Source organism: Macaca nemestrina, chromosome 4, assembly GCF_043159975.1.
Source record: "Macaca nemestrina isolate mMacNem1 chromosome 4, mMacNem.hap1, whole genome shotgun sequence".
Taxonomy (NCBI): Eukaryota; Metazoa; Chordata; class Mammalia; order Primates; family Cercopithecidae; genus Macaca; species Macaca nemestrina.
In genome coordinates this window covers 72,284,929-72,308,405 of record NC_092128.1, presented here as the reverse complement: position 1 = coordinate 72,308,405, position 23,477 = coordinate 72,284,929, and the positions used below count along the sequence as shown (strand labels likewise).

Here is a 23,477-nt window from a genome sequence, read left to right as displayed (position 1 = left end):
TCCATGGAATACTTCTCTTAGGGATGGGAAAGGATAAGGTACTTAAACTAGTCCTACCCCGAGCTGTGGAGCAGTGTGCTGAAATCCATGTCTTTTGACCCCTGGGCAAGTTGCTTCTGAAAGAAATGGTAAGATAGGAAACATCCTTCATTGTTTTTGTTCCATACGTCAGTGTTCGTTATAGGCATGGGAGTCTTATATTTCTAAAATAATGAGCCAAAAGTCTCAACACATATGAACATGTTTTAATGGCTAATAGGTACGAATACTGATTTATATGCCATGCCTCTTTTGTCCCTATCCTGTAATCCAAACCTGCTCTTTCTGATTCCCCTGGAGTTTTATCGCATTCCTCCTAAGGGGAGTCAGTGAGTTCTTTTTAAGCTAATGGCCTTTATAGATTTCATGGTCATTTTTAGTTTTGTTTGGGCCCTCACTTCTTTATGAAAACTCATTGAGCATTTATTGACACCCATTAATATAATGTGGTGGGAGGCCAATAAATCTAAGGAAGAGCGATTTAAGCAGGACCCTCCCGGGAGATGGGGCCATGGGATGGTAAATGAGTAGAGATGGCAGGAATCCACAGAGTACCAGCAGGCAGGGCCGGAGGCTTTGGCTGAAGGGGCTGAAGCAGGAGAATGATCTGATAGGATCAGGTTTACGCTTCTAAGGGTTCAGTCTAGACAGAGAGTACAAGATGGATTTGAGGACTGAGATCAGTGGGGAAAGGCTAGGTGATGGTACATGTGAGGAAGGAGAAGATGGACCAGACCCGCTACAGTGGGAGCCTCAGAGGTGTAGGAATTGTATTTAAAAAGACACGACTTTACTGAGGAGCCCAGAACAAGACTTGAGTAAATGAAAGAAAGGAAAGACTCAGTATTGTAAAGGTATCTGTTATCCCCAAATCAATTTATCAATTTTTAAAAATCATTGAAAATACTAAAAGGATTTTTGGAAGGTGTGGGCACTCAATAAAATGATTCTAAAGTCAGTCCATAATCATAACATATAAGAATATCCAGAAAAGCCAGGCACGATGGTGCACACCTGTAGTCCTAGCTACTTGGCAGGCTGAGGTGAGAAAATAACTTGAGGCCAGGAATTTGAGGCCAACCTGGGTAACATAGTGAGACCAGCCTCTAAAAATAAATAAATACACATTTTTGTTTTCAAAAAATATTCAGGAATGTTTTAAAATGAGTGAAGAGAGAAAACTTTCCTTGCAGGTATTAAAATTTAAGCATTTAATAATTAAAGGAGAGAGGTACTCTAAACAGAGCCAGAGACAAAAGAACAAAGGTCCAGAAAATAACTTCAAGTAATTTAGAACATGAGAAATAGTGGCATTTCAAATTGGTGGGTAATTTAATGACTGCTTAAACCCTTTTGCTAATCATAGAATATAAATAAAAATAGAATAATATAGAACCATTAAAACTTAAGCTGTAGATTTATATTGCCAATAGATCTACATGCACATGAGTTCAGTATACAGTGTGATGTGAAAAAGACAGCTACAAAATTGTATGCATTTGCATTCCATTTATAAAACAGAGACTAGCCATTTGCATGAGCATAATGTAGATGGCAAAAATGGGATGAGGTTAAAGAAGTCAAAGTTCTGAAGCTACTATTAGCTGGGCATCCTAGGGATGTTGGAGTCCTGCAGGAAGAGTTGAACGTGGGGTAGACAGGATGAGCCATAGTCCCTGAGGAACATAGAGAGTTGACAGTAAATAATAGTGATGGCGAAGGCGATATTGTAAACATTAATGGAAGGAGGTACACACCTCAAAGAGAAAAGGATAACCACCTGAAAGAGATAATTGCCAATAAGAAAGGAATGTTGGTACAGGCCCCACTGGGTCTGTACCTCACCCTGGGGTGAATCATGGTGGCTGTAAATGAAAGATAATGTTCATAGCATATTTAAATTAATATAGTTTTAATTAAGTTAGATTTGTTAGAATAATTTTCAGCTGCAAATTACAGAACACTCAATGAAAAGCGGATCCAGATAAAGGCATTATTATATCCATAACTACAAGGCTGGAGGCAGGCAGCCCTAAAGTTGATGCAGCTATTCATTGATGTCATCAAAGACCCAGACTCTTTCCCTGTTTACACTCTGGCCTTTTATGTGTACAGATGATGTTTCAAGATGGTTGCTACAGCTGCAAGTTGACCCTCCAAAGCGGTAGCATTCAGCATAAGACGTGGGTTAGTAATGGGAGATGAGGAAATACAGCAGAGAGCATTCTACTTTTCACTGTCTAGCCAATTTGCCCATAGAGGACTGGGTGTCATGTTTATCCCTGGATCAATTCCTAGCAAAAGGAAATGTGATTGCCTTCATTGGCCTGGACCAGGTCAGGTCTTCATGGCTGACAACCAACGTGTCTTCTATATCACACAAATAATTATCTGTTCTACTCTTGTGGAAAACCAGCTTCTCTAAGCATTACCTCATTTGAAGAGGAAGGAAATACAGAGTGAGGGGAAAATTCTCAAAAGAGGGAATTGAGAGGAAGAATGTAGAAAGATAAGAAGGTATTTTGTCCAACTGCAGCCATTAGAAAGCTATTAAAATTTCTTCATCTTTTTTTGAGAGCTGTCGCCCAGGCTGGGGTGCAGTGGTGCAATCACAGCTCACTGCAGCCCTGAGCTCCCAGGCTCAAGTGATCTTCCCACCTAGGCCTCCCTAGTAGGCGGGCGACAGGCGTGAGCCACCATGCCCAACTAATTTTTTGTTATTTGTAGAGACAGGATCTCCCTATGTTGCCCAGGCTGGTCTCAAACTCCTGGGCTCGAGTGATCCTCCCACCTCAGCCACCCAAAGTGCTAGGATTATAGGTGTGGGTCACCACACCTGGCCTAAAATTCATTATAGAAAAGTATGTGTTGAAATGGGGAAATATTCACAGCACATTGTAAGATGTTTTTTAAAGCCTCACAAAACAATGTGTATAGAATGATAGCCACTTGGGTCATTACCCAACAACCCAGGCACTTGGGCTTCATGTTTTCTTACTCCTTTACCCAGTGCTGATTTTTATCTCCTGCTCTGAAGAAATTATGTTTAGCATTGCATATTTGTAGTTTCAGTTCCTGATGATTTTCCACAGTGGGTTAATAATAGCCATTATGATGAGGTAATGATTTATTCTTTCATATTGTTCATTTAAGTCATTACATTGTTCCTCAAACACCAACGTTTTCAGGCTTGGTGGAAATGACTTATTACCTTTTTTTTTTAATTTCCAGTTAGTTGAGACTGATTCTTTACCTTTTCAGCATTATCATCACTTCCAGGAATGAATAAAAAATGGGTTCTGTTAGTTCTCATTTCAGAATACATATTTGATTATTAAAATTTACATGCAATGCCACTTTATTACACTTTTATCCACCTGCGTAGAAGTGGTAAAAATTAGAAGCCAATGTTTCCATTTAGGGCCCATGCCGTTGTTTCTCCTGAGGGGCCTCGAGGTGATGTGTGCCTAACTCATCATGCACAGTGGCAAAGAGATGGGCACTATGGCACTTCTGGACTATGTTCTGCTGTGGAACAAAGCTCATGTGTGACTCTTTTAGCTTGCCAGTTAATGGCTTGCTTTGAATTCACCCATTACAACTTTCCAGGTGATCTGAAAGTTTTAAGGAATTCTCTTGAACCTTCCTCTTGCTTTCTCAGAATTTGTCTTGTTCTTTGTGATTTTGGATGAAGCATTCTTTGGGTCCTCCTGAGGACCACAGTGAGAAGTAGGGGAGACCTGTTTATAAACAACCTTTGAAGCTCATTGTTCATTGCTCATTGAGAATTGACCAATGAAAACTTGACAGGAGTTTTGAAATAGAGTAGAAGCTGTGTACATACAGCAAGCTTGATGTGGGGACCTACAGTGTGGATTCTCCTGAAATGCAGACAAAAGTGTGTGGAACCTCCAAGGAGTGAATGAAGCCACTTGGCTAACCCTCCAGGACCTTAACACGATGCTGTCAGTCACTATTTCATTGCTTAGGCAGCAATATTATACCACATTTTATGGGAGAACTATGGTTTTAAAATATGCTGGGAATAGATCCAGCAATTCCACTTCTGAGTAGATATCCAAAAAAATTGAAAGCGGAGTCACAAAGAGATCATTCTATACCCATGTTCATAGCAGCAATATTCACAGCAGCCAAAAAGTGGAAACTACTGAGGTGCCCATCCATGGAAGACCAGATAAGCAAAATGTCATATATACATACAATGGAATATTATTTAGCCTTAAAGAGGAAGGAAATTATGACACACACCACAACACGAATGAACCTTGAAGGCACTATGGTAACCGAGGCGAGACACTCACAAAAACACAAATCCAGTGTGATTCCACATGTATGAGGTATATAGAGTTGTCAGATTCATAGAAACAGAAAATAGAATGGTGGCTGTCAGGGACTGAAGAGAGGGGAACATGGGGAGACATGTGAAAGAAGAAGTTATATGCAGGCTCAGGTGACCTTTCCCTCTGTTGTAACGCTCACCTTAATTCAACATGTTCTTATTGGTTTAGTGTTTAAAAACCTTTGTTATATGTGATATATTTTAGGCTGTGGCCTCCTCTAACACCCTTCATAGGAAACAGACAAACCACTATGGAGAGATTTCTGTGAAAACTTGAATAACAAATTTGAAAAGACTGAGGTTTACAGAGTATAAGGAGAAAAATAGATTACCTTTGCCTACCAAATTGGATATGTCCTGTTTTTAATTTTTAAATAAATAAACTATTGATGTACATTTTTGGTGCTAAAACTTTGAGGATGTGAATATATCACTAGATATATCCCTATATCCAGAATTGTCTATTTAAAGTTGTCATTCTGTGACTTATTTTATGATATGATTTGGGTGTTTTTAGTGTATTTTAGAACTAACCATGCTTTTTTGTGATGAGAAAATAAGGCCCAGGCCAGGTGCAGTGGCTCACAGCTGTATTTGCAGCACTTTGGGAGGCCAAGGCGGAAGGATTGATGGCTTAAGGCCAGGAATTCAAGACCAGGCTGGGCAACATAGCAAGACCCTGTCTCTACAAAAGTTTAAAAAGTGACCAGGCATGGTAACACACACCTGTAGTCCCAGCTACTCGGGAGTATTGTTTGAACGTAGGAATTCGAGGTTTCAGTGAGCTATGATGGCACCACTGCACTCCAGCCTGGGTGGCAGAGTGAGACCCCATCTCTAAAAAGAAAAGAAAAAGAAAAGAAGGCCCCATGATCAACCTTTCCCATTAGAAAAGCCTGAAGTAGTTTTTTAGTTTGCTTGTTTGTCTTGATTTTAAATAAGAGGATTAGAGCTCTAGAACACCTGAGAGAAACAATTACAAGACTTCAAGGATGTCTTGTATTCAGAAAGGTCCAGAGTCTTTTTAGGGGCATTGCCAAGATAAAGCCCCACCTAAGATCTCTCAGAGCCAGACTTCATTCCACAATGGTGTCCTGTTGAAACATGCTTGCAAGTCCCATGTTTTCAAAAGATAGAGTGAGGGTCCCAAGTGACTGTTTATCATAGGTATGACTAAATGTTCAAACCTTTTATACCAGACTGTGACGTATAACATAAAAAGGGAAACTTTTAAACCTGCGTTTAACTGGAAGAGCCTTAATTGGTGGTATCTGTAGTTTCATTGCATTGCATCACTAGGGTTACTGTGAAATATTTGAGTCATATATGGGACAGAATAATTTAGATTAAAATCTTGAGGAGCTCATTTAAGAGTATGTCTCACGATACTATAAATTGAGATAAAACAGATAATAAGCTTAAGTAGAGAATCCTTTGAAATGTCTTGGATCAAAACACTTCTTGTGATTCTGTAGGAAAGGTGTTTTTCCTTACCTCATTTAATGTTGTAATTTGTTTATTTATATCATCCTCTGGAATTGGTACTATATCTTATGATTATTTGGGACCAGAGTTCCTGACGTAGCTGAATGTATTTCGCCTTTGAAATTAGGTATTGCAATAAAGGATGGCTAAAGACTGAGAGGGGTTCCCCAGTCATGCTTATTACAGGTTCATAATGCCCAACAACCTAACTCATGACTGAATTACTGAAGGTCATGAGATGTTTGGCAGATTTTGTTTTTTAAGTCATTAATTCAGTGTTCATTGGTTCAGAATTTCAGTTCTGTCTTGATATTGGAGATTTAAAAGAAAAACCATTTGCTAAACAACAAAAAAAAATTAAGTAGCCTAATAAAATCTAAAGAATGGTCATTCTTATGTAGAACCAACTTACATCTATAGGCATCATGCACATGGAATCAATGTTAGCGCAGTCACGTGGATTCATACTGCCTAACCCATGCTTTGGTATGACATTAGCAAGCTCTTTTAATCTACTCTACCTTTAAAGAAAGGAGAACTAGACCTATAGTACAAGTGCCAAAGTAACACAACTAAAACTAATAATAATTATGGCATATCCCAGGGAGAAAAACAATGTGGCTATTAAAAATCTCATTGTATACAAAAAAGTCATGGCCGGGCACGATGGCTCAAGCCTGTAATCCCAGCACTTTGGGAGGCCAAGACAGGCGGATCACGAGGTCAGGGGATCGAGACCATCCTGGCTAAGACGGTGAAACCCCGTCTCTACTAAAAAATACAAAAAAAACTAGCCAGGTGAGGTGGCGGGTGCCTGTAGTCCCAGCTACTCAGGAGGCTGAGGCAGGAGAATGGCGTAAACCCGGGAGGCAGAGCTTGCAGCGAGCTGAGATCCAGCCACTACACTCCAGCCTGGGCAACAGAGCAAGACTCTGTCTCAAAAAAAAAAAAAAAGTTATATTGCACAATTTTATTAAAGTGGCATAATATTGATAATGAATTGTTACATGTTTTTAAAAGAGCCACAAAATAATGTGTACACAATAATAACCATTTTTACTTAAATATACTTATACATCCAAATATAATAAAATATGTAATTTTTAAAAGACAGACTAAAAAGACACAAAAAAAGTGATACTAACAGTGAAGTGTTGTCTGTTCTCCAAGTAGTGGAAATTTTTAGTGATTTTTCTTGTTCTCTGGATTTTCAAAACATTTTATTAGTTTCTGCATTAAGCATGCATCTATACATCTTAGCAATTTTATAATTAAGAAAAATATAGTATGTGCTGTAACACAAATAAAAGCAATGTACATGTTTTTAAATTTGTGTACTGCTAATTGGCTGCTAAAGTTGTTTGAACACTGCAGCATGAACCAAACAGATTTATTCTTTATACTGTTTTAAATGAGTGACACTTAACTATATAGAGGCTAAAGATGATGAGCCAACATGACATTACTTTAGGTTAGTCGTGCTTTTTAAAATTCAGTGCTTACAAGTTGTGTGCATGTGTTTCCAATAAAGACTTATTTGCCAAAATGTTCCTTGAACATTTTGTGCTACATTTTCACACTCCCGTTTATTCATTGCAACTTATTGGACCTGCAGTGTTTCTCAAGTCTTGAAGGGTTTTCCCTCCCCAGTGCAGTCTTCTCCAGGGTTTTGGGAAGCTTAGAAGGTAACCCCTGCCAGTTCAGAATATTCACTCAGGGGGATCTCAAAAATGATTCTAGGTCACTGCATACCTCCTCTAAGTGCTTTGTTCACACTGACCTTGTAGCAGTGGTCATGTTTTCTTTTAGTTGTTTGAGAATCTGTCTCTCCCAGAAATCAGGACACTTATCTTGGCAATAATCGTCCTAATAATTACTGTTTGTCAAATGCTTACCATATGCCAGAAACTGCACAAGCACTTGGCATACATTACTTCATTTAGCCCCCCTCATAGTAGGAAAAGTAATCGCTACTTTCTCCACTTTATAAAAGGAAAAACTAAGGCTTTGGTTTTGAATAAGCTAGAATATAAAGACAGAACTCCCAACTCTAAAGGAAGAACCAAAACCATAAACCAGTAACCAAATATACCGTTCTCCATGAGAGGATTCAGTGGTCCGGCCAATGATAAGTGTATCCTCAGCTGCTTGCAGCTCTGAAATCCATGATGGTGCCCAGTCATTTTTCAAACCCTTGTATCAACAGAACAGCTCCATCCTCCCTGGTATACACCATTCTCATAATATTTGGATCCGGGGAGTAGGTCACTCTTAATTACCACAAATTTCAGAGGATTATGACATCATGGCCAATGTCTTACTTCCTGAGTATTAAATCTTGTATACGTTTGTATTGGTACTAAAATTAGAAAAAGATCTGATATTGGTTTATATCCTGAATGATCCCCCCTCCATACTGGTTAATAATAACAGTAATAAGAGCTGCCATTTACTGAATATTAACTATGGTGCTAAGTGCTTTACAATGATCCTGTGATAAAGTGGGTTTTGTTACTTTCCCATTTACAGACAGGGAAACTAAGACTTAGGAGGTTAAATGGCTTGCCTTATTATACATATTCATTTGTTCATTGATTTGATAAAGGAATACACTGAAGCTTTGAATCGAGATTTTCCAGACCCTAGTTGAAATCAAGACTCTGTTAATACTCTAAAAGAGTTGATAAAGACTGGGCCTGGTGGCTCACGCCTGTAATCCCAGCACTTTGGGAAGCTGAGGCAAGAGAATAGCTTGAGCCCAGGAGTTTGAGACCAGCCTGGGCAACATAGTGAGACCCTATCTCTACAAAAACTAAAAAAATTAGTGTAGCATGGTGGTGCGCACCTGTGGTCCCAGCTACTTGGGAGGCTAAGGCAGGAGGATATCTTGATCCCAGGAAGTCAAGGCTGCAACTACACTCCAGCCTGGGCAACAGAGCAAGATCCTGTCTAAAACAAAACAAAACAAAACAAAACAAAAAAAACAGTTAATCAGCACTCTCTTGCTAGTATGACTTTGGGCTAATTAGTAGCCTACATCTGTGTATCAGTTTCTTGACCTGTAAAATGGTGTAATGATATTATTTACCTAAATGTTGTGGTGTGAATTAAATTATTTACTAAGAGAACAAAGCTTAGAATAGTGCTTGATACGTAGTGAGTGTTTAGTACTAAGTGCTATAAAATAATAATCACCATTAATAACATTATTATTCACTGGATTTTAATTGTTGAAATGACACATTAAACAATAGAGAAGCAAAAAGTGTCCCTTCACAACCTCCTCCTCCCACTCCCCAGCAAGAGCCACTGAAACCAGTTTGGCAGATATCCTTCCAGAACATTTCCCATTCCATCAAAAACTATTTTAAAATTGTATTTTCATTAGTAAAATACAGGTTGAGAGTGAAATTTTTTGCAGTGTTCTTGAAAGTGTGGGAGTGGAAAGGCAGGAAGGGAGACAGATTCACTCATTCAGCCAATACCTATCAAATGCGTGCTGTATGCCAAGCAACCACAAAATGCTAAGGATTTGGTGGCCAGCATAGCAAATGCTCAACTTCCTTTTTGAGTGTTTATTGATTTTCTTTTTTTAATTTTAATAGGATATGATGTTTCAGCTTCTCCGAGGTCTGGACTTTCTTCATTCACACCGAGTAGTGCATCGCGATCTAAAACCACAGAACATTCTGGTGACCAGCAGCGGACAAATAAAACTCGCTGACTTCGGCCTTGCCCGCATCTATAGTTTCCAGATGGCTCTAACCTCAGTGGTGAGTGAGAGAGTGCTGTCCTTTTATTAAACTTATTTTTCCTCTTTTGAATGACAGTCTCTCCCCCTTCCATGTCCCTAATGTTACTACTGCCCATGTAGTTGGTGGATAGAATGTCTTTGCCCTTTTTCATATGGCAGTGGGTAGGCAGAAGGCATTCTGTTTACAGCTACAGTCACATCCAGCCTGGGCTAGTTGTGGACAGGATCCATTGCAGAAATAGCCTGTTGCATCTTAGCCACTGGACAGGAATCGGTTACAAGTTTCCAAATGCTTTCTGCCATAACCACTGTTTTCAGAGCTATATGCACAATGCCTAGGGAACACACAGCTCAAGGTCAGGGAAGAAAGAGCACGAGCAACATTGACCTGTCTGCGGCATCCTGGTTTGAGAAACAGAGTGCCTACACAAGTGTGTTAAAGCACTCCTCTGAAGCTGTGGTGCCAGTTGTAAAGAAGAAATCAAATTCACGGTGAATTTGGATAATACATGAATGTATAGCACGGCCATTCCAGGTAAAGGTTCATATAACCCTAAATAGAAAGAGCGAACCCAACGGCCCTATTTTGGCAAAAAATAACAGTTATGATATCCTGTTTCTTTTTGCCATTCAGATGCAAAACCATAAGAGCTATTGACATTGGTTAGCTTCTACTTCTCCTTATAGTTCGTTATTTCTCAGATGGATTTTTGTGAAATTCTGCACCCCAAATACAAAAAGAGCAGCCTGGAAATAGGTATTAATATCCTTCTCTTTGAAAGACCTATTTTGCATACAGTAAATTCATGCCTTACATACAGTAAATTAAATAAATGATATATAGCAAATTAAGTCTTAAGAAAAAGAATTAAAAAAAATATCTTTGTATATTCAAAGAAAAAAGAAAAAGAATCCATACTGTCCATCTTTAGCCTTAAAGTGGTTCTCACATCAGGGACACCGTGGCCCTGTTGTTAAGGAATGATTGGCAGCATCTTTGGTCATTCTGCACAGCAAAAAATTGTTCCCTAAATTTCAGTAATACTATGGCTGATAAGTAGAAATCCAAGAGAGGAGTTGGAAATTCTCTGAGCCAGATAACTTGCCTTAGGAAAAAATCCAATTTATTAAAGTGTTCCCCACCCCCTGCCCCCAATCAAAATAGGGGGTGCTACCACCTAGACACGTAAGACTAGTTACTTTCCAAACATTATAGACTTTTCCTAGAGCATCCGAACTTTTGGTGCAAAGAATTCCTTGGAAAATGTTGCCATTGTTATAAGATAAATCCTACTTGTTTCCTCTTTTCCCAGCATATACTATTGCTTTAGAGGAGAAATGGCACGAGTTGACGTTTCAAAGATAGGTCTCAGCTTTGAGCAGGGTCAAGCAAGCCCTTGTATTCTTACATAATCACACCAGAAAGGGCTGAGTCTGTGTATTTCCCCAGTGGGAAGGGTGAGGTAGGCTTCGAGTTTCCCTAGGAAGTTGTTGCGCATGTTGTTTTGGGGCCCTGGGGAGAAGCTTGAATAGGCTTTGTGATCCAGAGAGTCATCAGGGGAGTAAATGGAAGGAACTTGTCTCCTTGGGTACATTAATTGAAGGAAGGATGAGCTGTAACTGAGATGGACACTTTGATTTTAATCCCCCTAAATGGGCACTAATAACCATAAATAAAAACAGGAAATCCAGTTGGTTTGTGTTTGATTTCTTTTTTTTTTTTCTTATTAAATTTGAGGAATAATAGCCCAGCTTGTGCGTAACATCAATTAACATTCCATTCTTGCTGAAAGTTGATGTGTTCAAACAGGAAAATGTAGACAAATTATTTCATAGAGTAAAAGGAGTAAGGCAGTCATAAATACACAATTTTTCAGTATCTAGCTTATGCTGCATGCTTTATATTTCCTATAGTGACATAAGTGAAATATATTAGCAGCTGAGAAGGACACTAAAACAAATTCAGACTTTATTTGAAAGAGTGACAGTTGGAATTTAATGGCAGTAATAAAGGGTGTGTTCCTACGGGATACTACATTTTAAAATTTCCCCACTCTTTTGTATTTTTCTACTTAAAGGAACTATCCATTTAATATAGTAATGCGTCGATTTATATACACATGGTGACATATAAAAACCTGGAATCATAGTTTTTTAGACTGCAGTGGTATATATTTTTAGTGTCTCTTGAAGAGAAAAAGACTACACTCCCCTTCCTGGAAATACACATTTTTTAGGGGGTTATGTCATACAGGAACTGAGAATCAACTTGATTTGTGGAATGTTAAAGGAATTACAAGTTAACTGATTCGAAACTGACATCTTAAAACTATGAGAAATGCTAGTATTTTACTTATCTTTCAAAGCCTGACCCCAGGGGTACCTTTTCTAGTATCCCTTTCAGAAATTAATTTCTCTTTCCTCTCTCAGTGTTTCCAGAGTTATATATATATATATAGTTTGTTTGTTTTTGTTTTTGAGACAGAGTTTCACTCTGTTGCCAAGGCTGGAGTGCAGTAGCCCTATCTCGGCTCACTGCAACCTCTGCCCGCCGGGTTCAAGTGATTCTCGTGTCTCAGCCTCCCAAGTAGCTGGGATTACAGGCCACCCCAGGCTAATTTTTGTATTTTTAGTAGAGACAGGGTTTTGCCATGTTGACCAGGCTGGTTTCGAACTCCTGACTTCAAGTGATCCGTCCACCTCGGCCTCCCAAAGTGCTGGGATTACGGGCATAAGCCACCGCGCCCAGCCCATAGTACTGTTTTCTGTCTTATTTTTAGTTATTTGGGAATTTTATTTATCAGGCTGTAAGTTCCTCAAAGGCAGATGCTCATCTTATTCAGCCCTAACACACAGTGCCTTGTATATTTTGATAGGCATTCAGGAAATATTTTTCAGTGAATCGATTGACAAATGCTGACTTGCAGATATAAGCAGTTGAGTCATAACAAGAATAGGGAAGGAGTTATGTTATACATTTAATGGTCTTATTTGATGTGTGTCAGTATTCCTCATAACTAGCTGGTAATACTAAGCTGAAGGACTTACTCCATATACCTTAAAATGGCTGAGTCCATTTTGCACATTAGTCCTGATTGATTTATTGGCAGCACATATCTGTGTTCAAAATCATGAAAGCTATTAATACATGCTGTAGCTCAATCTCAAGTTAGGAGTGAAAAGTTGACACAAATGCAAGTTCACAGTTTGTATATTGTTTTTATCATGATTCTTTCTACTGCCTCATGAACACATTGCGTGTATGAATTGAACTTCCTGTCCTGAACAAAAAGCTGTAGAGATAGAGGAATGTAGCATTATTATAATTCTACTTATTTGAAGACTTTCTTTAGCCCCTTATGTTTTGGGATTAAAGCAAGTTTTAGAAGAGGAGTCGTATTCTTCTAAAATAATTAACATCCTCTAAATGAAAAAATGAGTGAGTTACTAGACAACTTTTGCTATCTATGTTAATATATATGTATTTACATAATAAATGATATTTCTGTTTGAACAATTACAAAAGCTTGTATTTTAGCTTCTTTCTGAAAACTTCAAAATGTTCTTACATATAGAACTTTGAGGGAGCAGTTAGCAGTATTTCTTTTCATTTTAAGTTCATGATCACCTGATAGATCCTGAACTACTACTGCTCCTTAATTTCTGAGCCAGTATGCTGTATGCCAGTATTCAAGACAAGGCATCTTTTGGATTAATTGAGAAATTAGTTGTTCGGGACAGGTAAGCTTTCCAAGCATCTTAAGGTATAATCCTTTATATTCTGATCTTTATTATTTTATTTTTCTAGTGAAAACAATTTTATTGTTAAGAAACACAAGTTTCATAAGTAGAATATACTTCATATGTTGGCCTTTGGTAGAAATTAATTTGGGACAGTAGCCTGGACCGTAGTTGTAGCTGTAGGTGGTATGTAACATTGGGCCAAATGACTTATCTTGTTCTCATCTGATAAATTGAGGACTAATCAAAGAGTTAAATGTCCTTTGGATGCCTAACTTTGCCAGGCTGCCTCCAACATGACATTCAGGTGTCTTTATGGGGTATTGGGTGCTTGCTGTTCAATATAGTATCTTGTATACACATGTACCCATACAGAGTATTATACCTATTTATTTAAAGGTTGTAGAATTAAGATGTGGATGGTAGCAGTGTTTGCCTTAATCCTAGGCAAGAGAGGCCCCTGGCCTGGATCTCATGCTTTAGAGAAGCCTACACTGGCCCTACTCCAGCCTTGTCTCCCTTCATGGAGCACACAACCCAGGGTGCCAAGGAAGCATGTCCCTTGAGACCTCCATCCCCACCCCATACCACACACAGGACATTGCAATTCCCTGACTAAATGGGAATGGCGTGGGCTCATCCTTCCTCCTAATAGAGATTTTGCCACTTGTGTGTTCACTCCTAAGCCTAGGAATAGCTGTTTGCAGCATATGGGCAAAGCTCGAGCTTGCAAACTGGAGTGTCCATAAGCATGTGTGTGAGGCCCCTTGTGGTTCAAAGAAGGAGTTGGAAATGTGAAGAGAAGTGGGGCCTGTTATACTTAACACCTGGCATGGGTTATTTTTATCAGAAAAGTTTCTCTGAAACCATGAAAAATTAACTTCTCTGACCTCTATATAACTATTACATTTGTTCTCATTGGAAAACCAATGAGAACAGGTTACAGGGAGGTTCTTTCCATTGCACATAGCTGATAGGTCAGAATCATGACACATGCAGTTATATAATGTCTGTGGCAAAAGTGTTTCAAGAATATACACATGTTCGGTACAATGACTGTTGTGACTAGCTGAAATTATATTTAGAATCATTCTGAAGTCAACATTTCTAAGTCCTTCTCATGTGAAATGTGCATGGTGCAACTCATTTTTGTCAAGATAAGGGAAATAGAGACCAGCCACTCAGCCAGCAATTTCAGTCCTACCTGACCATGCACCCGGGTCTGACATGTCTTAGAGCAGAGCCAGGAACTTCACCAGCAGCCCTAGTGAGGGCTCTGATAGTCATGAAGCACTGTGACCAGCAAGCTCAGGAAGGGAGCAGTCTTGGTCTTCCCATTTATGATGCAAAATCTTTTTTTTTTTCTAAACCTAATCATACAGCTTGAGGGTGATATTGTTGCCATTGGATTTGGTGTTCTTGGAACTCTTTATCAACCATTTCATTTTGAAAGTGGGGAAAACTGCCATTCAAACAGGCAGTGTGACCAGATTAAGTCTGAATTTACCAAATAGACTGTAAATGGCTTGGAGAATTCTAATGTTTATATTCTGGCTCTGGCCCACTGTCCCCACTCCTCTTTTCTCCGTACCAAAAATTCAGTACCTGAGAGGGTATCAAACTGTGTTCTGTGGAACTCTCAGATTCTACAAAGGGTATTTAGAGGTTCCACAAATGTTCAGGAGTCCATTTTTTAAAAACATATTTTAAGTCTTGTTAAAATGGTAAAACCAAAAACAGACAACTAGCTCATGCCACATTTTGACAACAGTGAGAAACTCTGGGTCATGAACTGGTGCCTCCTGGTTTTCTTTTTTTATGTAGATCTCAATAAAACTTTTGCCACACTGTGCACCTGAATGTCTTATAAAAGTATCATTGCTTAGGAAAAATGAAGCATTCTCTTGATTCAGTCCTATCTGTGTCCTCTCTCTTAAAATCACCCAAGTCCATAATTGCAACAGCACATTCATTGTGCTGCTCTCACTGTACATGGTACTACTTTAAGGACCACCCAAGCCATGCCAGTATTGATGTTTTTATACCACATGTGATTGCCAACACCCAGGCAGTTAGAGCCAGTCACTCCTCAGGACAGCCATCATAAAGTCATCCATGGGTAGAAAGAAGTGTACCCTAATATGAGATCATTCTTTTTGGTACCTCAGTATCTTCACCTCCTGAGATGAAGTCCAAAATTGACCTGCCTTCAATCAATTTCTTCTTTGCACTGAACAGTCTTAGAGTGGCCTGTCATTGTATTTTTGGGGCCTTTATACAATCATTTAATGCTATTCATGAAGTTAACATTTTTCCTTCAAATGCCTGTGCCTAATCCACCCATATAGTTAAGAGAAAAATTCCTCTTTGTAACATAATGGAAGAGTGGGAATATGTTCCCATCTTTTTAGTGACTTAATAAAATTCTCACTAAGTGAATTATATTCTCTTTCTCCAAGGATCTTTTTTTCCATATTACCTTCACTAATAAAAGATAGGCATGTTCTGAAAACACCCTTTATTCCATAGAAATTACAAAAAGACAACAAGTAAATGTTAAGCATGAGAAGACTTTTATTCGACAGCTGTACAAAGTACAAAACTTCATTTTGGAAAATATTTTTAAATCTGTAATTGATAAGATTCCCAATATTGCTTTATTTGAGATCATTAACTTATTTAAATACCACAAGTATTACAAAAATTGCCAGGGAAAGCATCAGGAAGAATAGCTAATGATTGCTGGACTTGATATCTAGGTGATGGGATGATCTGTGTAGCCGACCACCATGGCACACATTTACCTATGTAACAAACCTGTACATCCTGCACATGTACCCTGGAACTTGAAGAAAAAAAAATTACTTACATCCCCTTCTTCTGCCTCTGATGATACTCCTTCCTTACTCTGACCTCAGTGTTGATAGCATTTAGTAACACTAACGGAACCTCATGGATTCAGAAACTTCTTAATAAGCCTAGGGGAGAAAATCAATGAAATGGAGTTGTGGCTTTCAGTCAACAAATAATTACTGATCGCTTTCTATGTGCCAGACGCTCAGTGAAGCTAAGGGATGATGGTAAATGGAAATGGACAAGGTCCGTGCTCTCAGAGAGCTTACAAGCAAGATGGAGAGAGAGATCTGAATCAGTCACACAAAGAAATGTCTAGTTAGAAACAGAGGTAAATGCAATAAAGGAAAGGGATATGGTTTTATGAGGCCATATGATAAGGCTCCAGAACCTGCCTAGGCTAAGGGCTAGGGAAGCCCTCCCTCCTCACCCAGGTCAAAATGTGGGATGCTTAAAAAGGTCACCAGCAGCCTCCTCTTCAACGCACCTGGATGTGGGCCCTGTGAATGTGCGCGTCATGCAATTTGTGCTTGGGGTGTGTGTGTGTATGTGTGTGTTTGGAATAACTCATTTCACGGCACCCAGTTTGGCACCACCAAGTGACAAAGTGAAGCAGGACCAGAGATCGGAGAACAATGTCATCTTTTACAGGAGAAAATAAATTGTTTATGCTTGTTTCCTCTTCGTGCGTGTTGTATTTACTATGGAGACCTGGCAGGGTTTGTGCCTCGGCCTGGGCAGCCGAGTAGCTCCCACAGAAGCCTCCAAAAGCTGCCAGTGCATACTGAATAAATCAAACCAAGAACATTACATGAGTATAATGGAAAAAACCCAAAGCCCTGTCGCCTCGGCACCTCAGCAAAAGTGCAGGACACACCTCTGAAGCAGGAAGGGCTCCTGTGACTCCTTCCCCGCTCAACATCTTGCCATGACACAACCAGGTCTGTTTTGTTAAAACATCCAGTTGCCAGTACATATTTCATAGTTAACAATGGAGTGTTTGTGCCGGTTTCGTTTTCACTTTCACCAGTGAGGGAAGTGGAACACAATGGGGGCAGTACACAGAGCTGGGAACAGGACACGTTTTCTTTAGGATTCCCAGGGCTGGGTACATGGAAAATGCCAGAGCCAAAACAAACATGAAAACCCATCCAGATTCTCCATTGCGCATTCTCGGTGGTAATAAAACACATTTGAGTTACCATCTGATAGGTTAACTCTGCCTCCGCGGTGAAGGCAAATATCGATGACCACTGTGAGAATTTCTGCCATATAGAAAGAGAATGTATTCCATACTGCACAGAAAGCTGCTGTTGGTGCGTGTGCATGCGTGTGGGTATCTAATTGCACCAAGTGGATTTGTGAAGTAAATCAAATGACTTATTTCCTTGTTTATAAAAGATAGTCATTCATTTGACTCACCTAATTCTACTCCTTCATAAATGGTCACTGTTGTGAATTAGTTCTGGACAAAAACAGTTCAACTGTAATGCTACTGCCTGGAGGATGTTTTACTCGGAGAAAGAGCCAGAAGTTCCTTGCTTTCTTCCTACGTTTGTTCCGCCAGCATCTACCAGGGTATGATACAGAGAGAGTCTGGTTGTCCGTCTTTCTCTTTCTTTTCTTTTCCTTTTCTTTTCTTCTTTTTCTTTCCTTTTCCTTCCTTTCTTTTTTTTCTTTCCTTCCTTCCTTCCTTCCCTCCCTCCCTCCCTCCCTTCCTTCCTTCCTTCCCTTTCCTTTCTCCTTCCCCTTTCCGTTTACTTTCCCCTTTCCTTTCCTTTTCTCTCCTCTCCTCTCCTCTCCTTTCCTTGACCAGGTCTTTCTGTGTTGTCCAGGCTAGAGTGCAGTGGCACAGTCATAGCTCACTGCAGCCTCCAACTCCTGGGCTCAAGCCATCCTCCTGCCTCAGCCTCCCAAGTTGGTGTGCAGGTGCACACCAACACCACCATGTCCAGCTACCTTCTTTTTTTTTTTAGAGATGGGGGTCCCATTTTGTTGCCCAGGCTGATCTCAAACTCCTGACCTCAAGCAATCCTCCTGTCTTAGCCTCCCAAAGTGCTGAGATTACAGACATGAGCTACCATGCCTGGGCCTGTTTTTCATATAGACACCCTATATGATGCCATTCAAAATCTCAAAAGCCTGAGGCCAAATTGGATATAAAGACCATGCATTTTCTTAAGATTAATGAGAGCATATGCTTCAGAAAGGTTTTGCAAGCAAAGGGCTTCATAGGGATCCAGAAGATGAAACAACATTTTGCCTCCTATATTTAACATTTTGGGGAATATGCCTCTGGGCTAGTTTAGGGGCTTGTCTGAAGAGTTCTATTTAATGATATAATTCCATCTCCCCTAAATTTGCTTAACTCAACGTAAGTGTTATGTTCATACTCAAAGGAGTATGAGACATGGTCCTTGGAATTGAATATAAAGCAACATTTCAATAACTTGGATTTTTGTGTCCTCTTTAATTCTTTGGACATGTGAGCTGCTTGTATTTTAGAGCTGTCACTGCTTCCTTGTAAGGAAAGGAGAGGTGATGATATCTTTATTTTGCTTGGGCTTTGATAATATCATAATGTAAGTTTCTGAGTCAAGATAATGTTTCTCAAATTCTGTAACATTGGCCGTATCCATTTTTATTCAGTCAGTCCAAATAATATGTTATGTATTTTAGCATTTCCCACAGTGCCTTCCTTGCACGAGGTGGGCACTTGAGTAGATGGTGAATGAATGAATGAATCCTTATGATTCTCCAGTGCCTAGAGAATGAATTGCAGCTCTACAGCATGGCATACAAAGTTTTTTGCGGTTCAGCTCCAACCTACCTTTCTGTCCTTCCATCACTTCTGCCCAGAGTGGTAAGCACATAACATAAGCACATATTCTTTATCAGTTTTTCACTATTCTTTGAACTTAATTGCTTTCACAACATCCTGCTTTTACAAATAAATCAATGAATGGATTTCCTACTCTGCATTCTCCATGTTACTGCTTGTGTCATTGTATCATCAATTATAAGCATCTAAAAAATTTTTAAAAATTTGTTTTAGACACAACTTTTCAGCTAATCTTCCCAATTGCCTGCGTCACTCCTTGATAATAACTTGAGCTCTGAGGGAGTAACATTTACACTTTGACTGTCTGTCTGGGCAGTCATTCATAACCTTCAGATAATTATTGTGCTTCATCCCTCTTTTTTCGAGATCACAAACCTTGCCAGATCTCCTGACTTGTGCACTTAGGTGTTCTGTATGTTATGCTTTTATTTTAAAACTAAGATCTCTTGGGATCTTTGGAGAAACCATAGTGTCCCAAGAACGGGTTGAAAATGTCTGCATTGTAGTTTCCGTTAGTCATTTTATCTAGTCCATTTGGGTCCTTGAGAAGATTAAATTTGTGTCCTTGTTATCTGTATAGGTCTCTCCAAAAGTTGAGCTCAGACTTTTATATGATTACCTTGTAGTGCTGGATTTTCTGTTGCATTTATTGACTTAAATATTGCTAATCTTCCCAATGCATTTCTAAATGATAGTCTTTTGGCTGCTGAACCATTCCTCTTATTGCTTCTGCTTTCTGCTTTCCTCCTTTCTAGAGATTGAAACCCACGGTGAGTGACATTGTTGCACCCAGCATCTATCTAGAAGGATACTGATGATTTTTAAATCCCTCATAAATTTGAATGTTGAACTTTACTGTTGGCTGTGGAGGAATAATCTACCTTCAAATCTCAGGGAAACATCCAAAAGAGAAAAGGGGAAAGCATAGGAAAATTTACTTTAGTGCTGCTCATATATTTATTTTGAAGGCTGGCAGAATCTAAAAATGGGGCTGTAAATTTAACAGCTCAACCATAAAAACCCCAAAATGAGGGAGAAAAAGCTCTACTACTTCAGGTTTGGATACTGATATAAAGTTACAAGATTTGTTTTCCTCTTCTGTCTTAAATTCTTTTTAAAAATTTTCTAGCGCTGTCCTTCCCTTTCTTTTCCCCATTTCTATATTTATTAATTACTTTTTTAAAGGTTACCAATGCTTTGAAATGTATGGAAGTGTTTTATAAATACATGACTGGCATATTTCAGTTGATAGATTTCATGGTGATGTTAAATACTATCTGCACCTTATGTAACGCTGGGTGATTTCAGTGAGGTAGGGACTGCACATGGTATCAGTTCTTGTGGGAAAATATGCTTCAGTGGCTTACTGGCACTGGTTTTGGAATGTGGCATTTAAAAGTACCTTTTTACAGTGGGAAAGAATTCTGTCAAGAATAAACAGTCTGACCTTGTTAAGTGGGCCAAAGTCTGTCTGTAACCTAGTTCCAGAAAACTAGCTTTTACTAGTTTAGAAAAAGCAGATTAGAAAAAAGAAAAAAAAAACTGCAAAACTTTTATAAAGTAAAGCATTTAAAAGTTACTATCAAGAATGTGAAATAAATATCTAAAATGATGGTCTTCACATATATTCATGAGAATGTCCTTACCTGCCTGTAAAATCCCATTTTTCCAGAATGGATGAAAGATCAAGACTACAGTTAGTCAGAAAAGCAGATTTTCTTTTTCCTGGAAAGACAAGACTGGCATATAGAAGGGAACTGTGGGAGCAGTGATACAACATGGACCACCGTGGGAAACAAGCAGGCTTAGGGAGGTGAAGGAGTGAAAATTGCCAGTGACTCCCCATTGCCCACACACTCGAGTCTGTATACTCTGAACTCTGGAATGCGGCAATCAACTGTTCCTAACCTTTCTCACCATTCTTGCTTTCCCACCCACACCAAACCCATCTCCACACACCCTATGATCTTGCCATCCAGACCTTTTTGCTCCTTCTTGAAAAATCATGCCATTAGATTTTATGCTTCCATGTCATTAAACATTCTCTCTGCTTAGATTGCCTTTCCCATTCCCAGCCTAACAATCTCCTACTCATTCTTCAAGACTCAGATGCCACCTCTGAAGTCTGCCCAACTCCCCAGGATAAAGTTAGGTACCTACCCGCCCATGGACTTTTGATTTACCTGTAGTTCTCATATGGTAGTATCCCCATTTGTTTGACTTCTGTCTTCTATTTTTAAAAGATTAACATTGCAAAATAGCCATTTCAGCACTTTAGGTAACAACACACAGGCACATGGAAGCTGCTCAGTGAGTGTTTATAGAGTATATGTGGGTGGTGAAATAAGAGGTTTCTGAGTAGAGGAGGTAGAGGAGGACTGAGGTTGGGAAGGGATGCTGTTCTCTAAATACTGACTTCCCTGAAAGGTGCCATTGTGGCTTGTGTCTGCGTCCATCTTGAAATTTAAACACCAAGAATTAAACTTATTTGTTAGCCACTTTCACTGCTAAAATCTTGTGTTTATATTTAGATGATATTCTGGAAAATCAAAGTTATTGCTTTTACACAAATGCATGACTAGTCAGCTGGTTGGATATTGTCAAGAGTGCACAAGATCTCAGTGATACTGGTTCTTTTTTTTTTTTTTTACTTCTTTTTTAAGTTTGAGGACTTAAATTGATTTGGTATTTAAAGGTATATTTCTTCAGCTTTCAGTACAGAGAAAAAGAGTAAATGGAAGCTTAATTAGTGATACTTGTTCTAATCACAACCACTTTTAATGTTAAATGACTAATTTATCAATATTAATTTAAGTCAGGAAACATTTTTAGTGGAGTTATAATAGAAACCAAATCTTGGGTTCAGAAAACCAATATAGCTTCAATAAAACTACATAAATGTTTTAAAAAATCAAATATGTAAAATCAAGTAATTTGCATATGGGCTTTGGCAAAGTTTTTCAAAAGCTGCCTATGCATTTAAAATATGATTTACTGGATTAAGATGCATTTTAAAAGACTTTCCAGGATTATGTATATTATGTAAAACTACTTACACTATCTGGCCACTGTAGTTTTTACTTGAAATACATTCAAAAATATTGTATTAGGAAAAGCCACAAATAGCCCATCATGAATTGTAAAGTGTTAATGTCAACTGGGCACAGTGGCTTACACCTGTAATCCTAGCACTTTGGGAGGCCGAAGCAGGCAGATCATGAGGTCAGGAGTTCAAGAGCAGCCTGGCCAATATGGTGAAACCCCGTCTCTACTGAAAAAAATAGAAAAATTAGCCAGGCGTGGTGGCGTGTTCCTCTAGTCCCAGCTACAGGCTGGGGCAGGTAGGCTGAGGCAGGAGAAATGCTTAAACTCAGAAGGCAGAGGTTGCAGTGAGCCAAGATCACACCACTGCACTCCAGCCTGGGCGACAGAGTGAGACTCTGTCTCAAATAAATAAATAAATAAATAAATAGGATTAATGTCTAGAGAAAAAAGAAATTCACATGTTCTTATACCCAAACAAACTGTCCACTGTCATGCCTTTTATTGGCAAGTAGATGTTAAAAATGTAGCACAATATTAAAGATTTTGACAAGACTGAATAGTCCATTTAAAGTAAGAAAAGCTTTCAAGAGCGACCTTAGCAATTTTTCACAAGTTGAAATAAAATCTTGTCTTTATCTTTTCTTTGTATTTATTGTTCTATCTTTATTTCTGTAAGGACTTCTTGGTTTTAGGATGTAGGGCTGAAAAACTGCATTTAAAGGTCATGTTGCTGTTACTGTATGCACAGTACAATTTGTATTTTCCATCAGCTTCTTTGTCATTTGTAATTTTTGTACTCCTGTTTTTAAAGGCAAAAATTTTAAAGGCAAATTTTTTCAATAGTTGATAATATTTTAGAAAAATAAGATATTCATCAGTTACTTTATTTTTAATTCACATGTTTTTACTCGGTAATTTTGTTTTTAGAAATTTGATCTCAGGAGACAATTTTTTAGAGAGAAATAGCCCCATTTATAAGATAGAGTTCACCATATCCAGTGACATTTTTTGCAGGTTCTTCCACATTCCCTTTGTAGCATTTGTATATGCAAGTCCCCACTCCCTTAACTCTCACGGTTCTTTCTTCAGTTTTTTTATCTGCATTCTTTGTTCATTGCTAAAATTATTTTAAAATTTGAACATTCCACCAGTGTGGTGGCTAACGCATGTAATTCCACCACTTTGGAAGGCTGAGGCAGGCAGATTGCTTGCACCCAGGAGTTTGAGACCAACCTGGGCAACGTGATAAAACCTTGTCTCTACAAAAAATAAAAAAATTGGCCAGGCATGGTGGCATGTGCCTGTAGTCCCAGCTACTTGCGAGGCTGAGGTGGGAGGATCACTTGAGCCCAAGAGGT

The 23,477-nt window shown here is 38.9% G+C and overlaps 1 protein-coding gene across 6 annotated transcripts in view; it reads left to right on the top strand.

Annotated features, from left to right (window-relative positions):
* LOC105475503 (cyclin dependent kinase 6) overlaps positions 1–23,477 on the top strand; it is a 234,188-nt gene that overhangs the window by 102,825 nt on the left and 107,886 nt on the right. For all 6 annotated transcript variants that reach the window (XM_011730821.3, XM_011730824.3, XM_011730822.3 and 3 more), the window contains one exon: positions 9,490–9,657. In XM_011730821.3, coding sequence (XP_011729123.1) covers positions 9,490–9,657 — 168 coding nt within the window. The remainder of the gene's footprint in view (positions 1–9,489; positions 9,658–23,477) is intronic.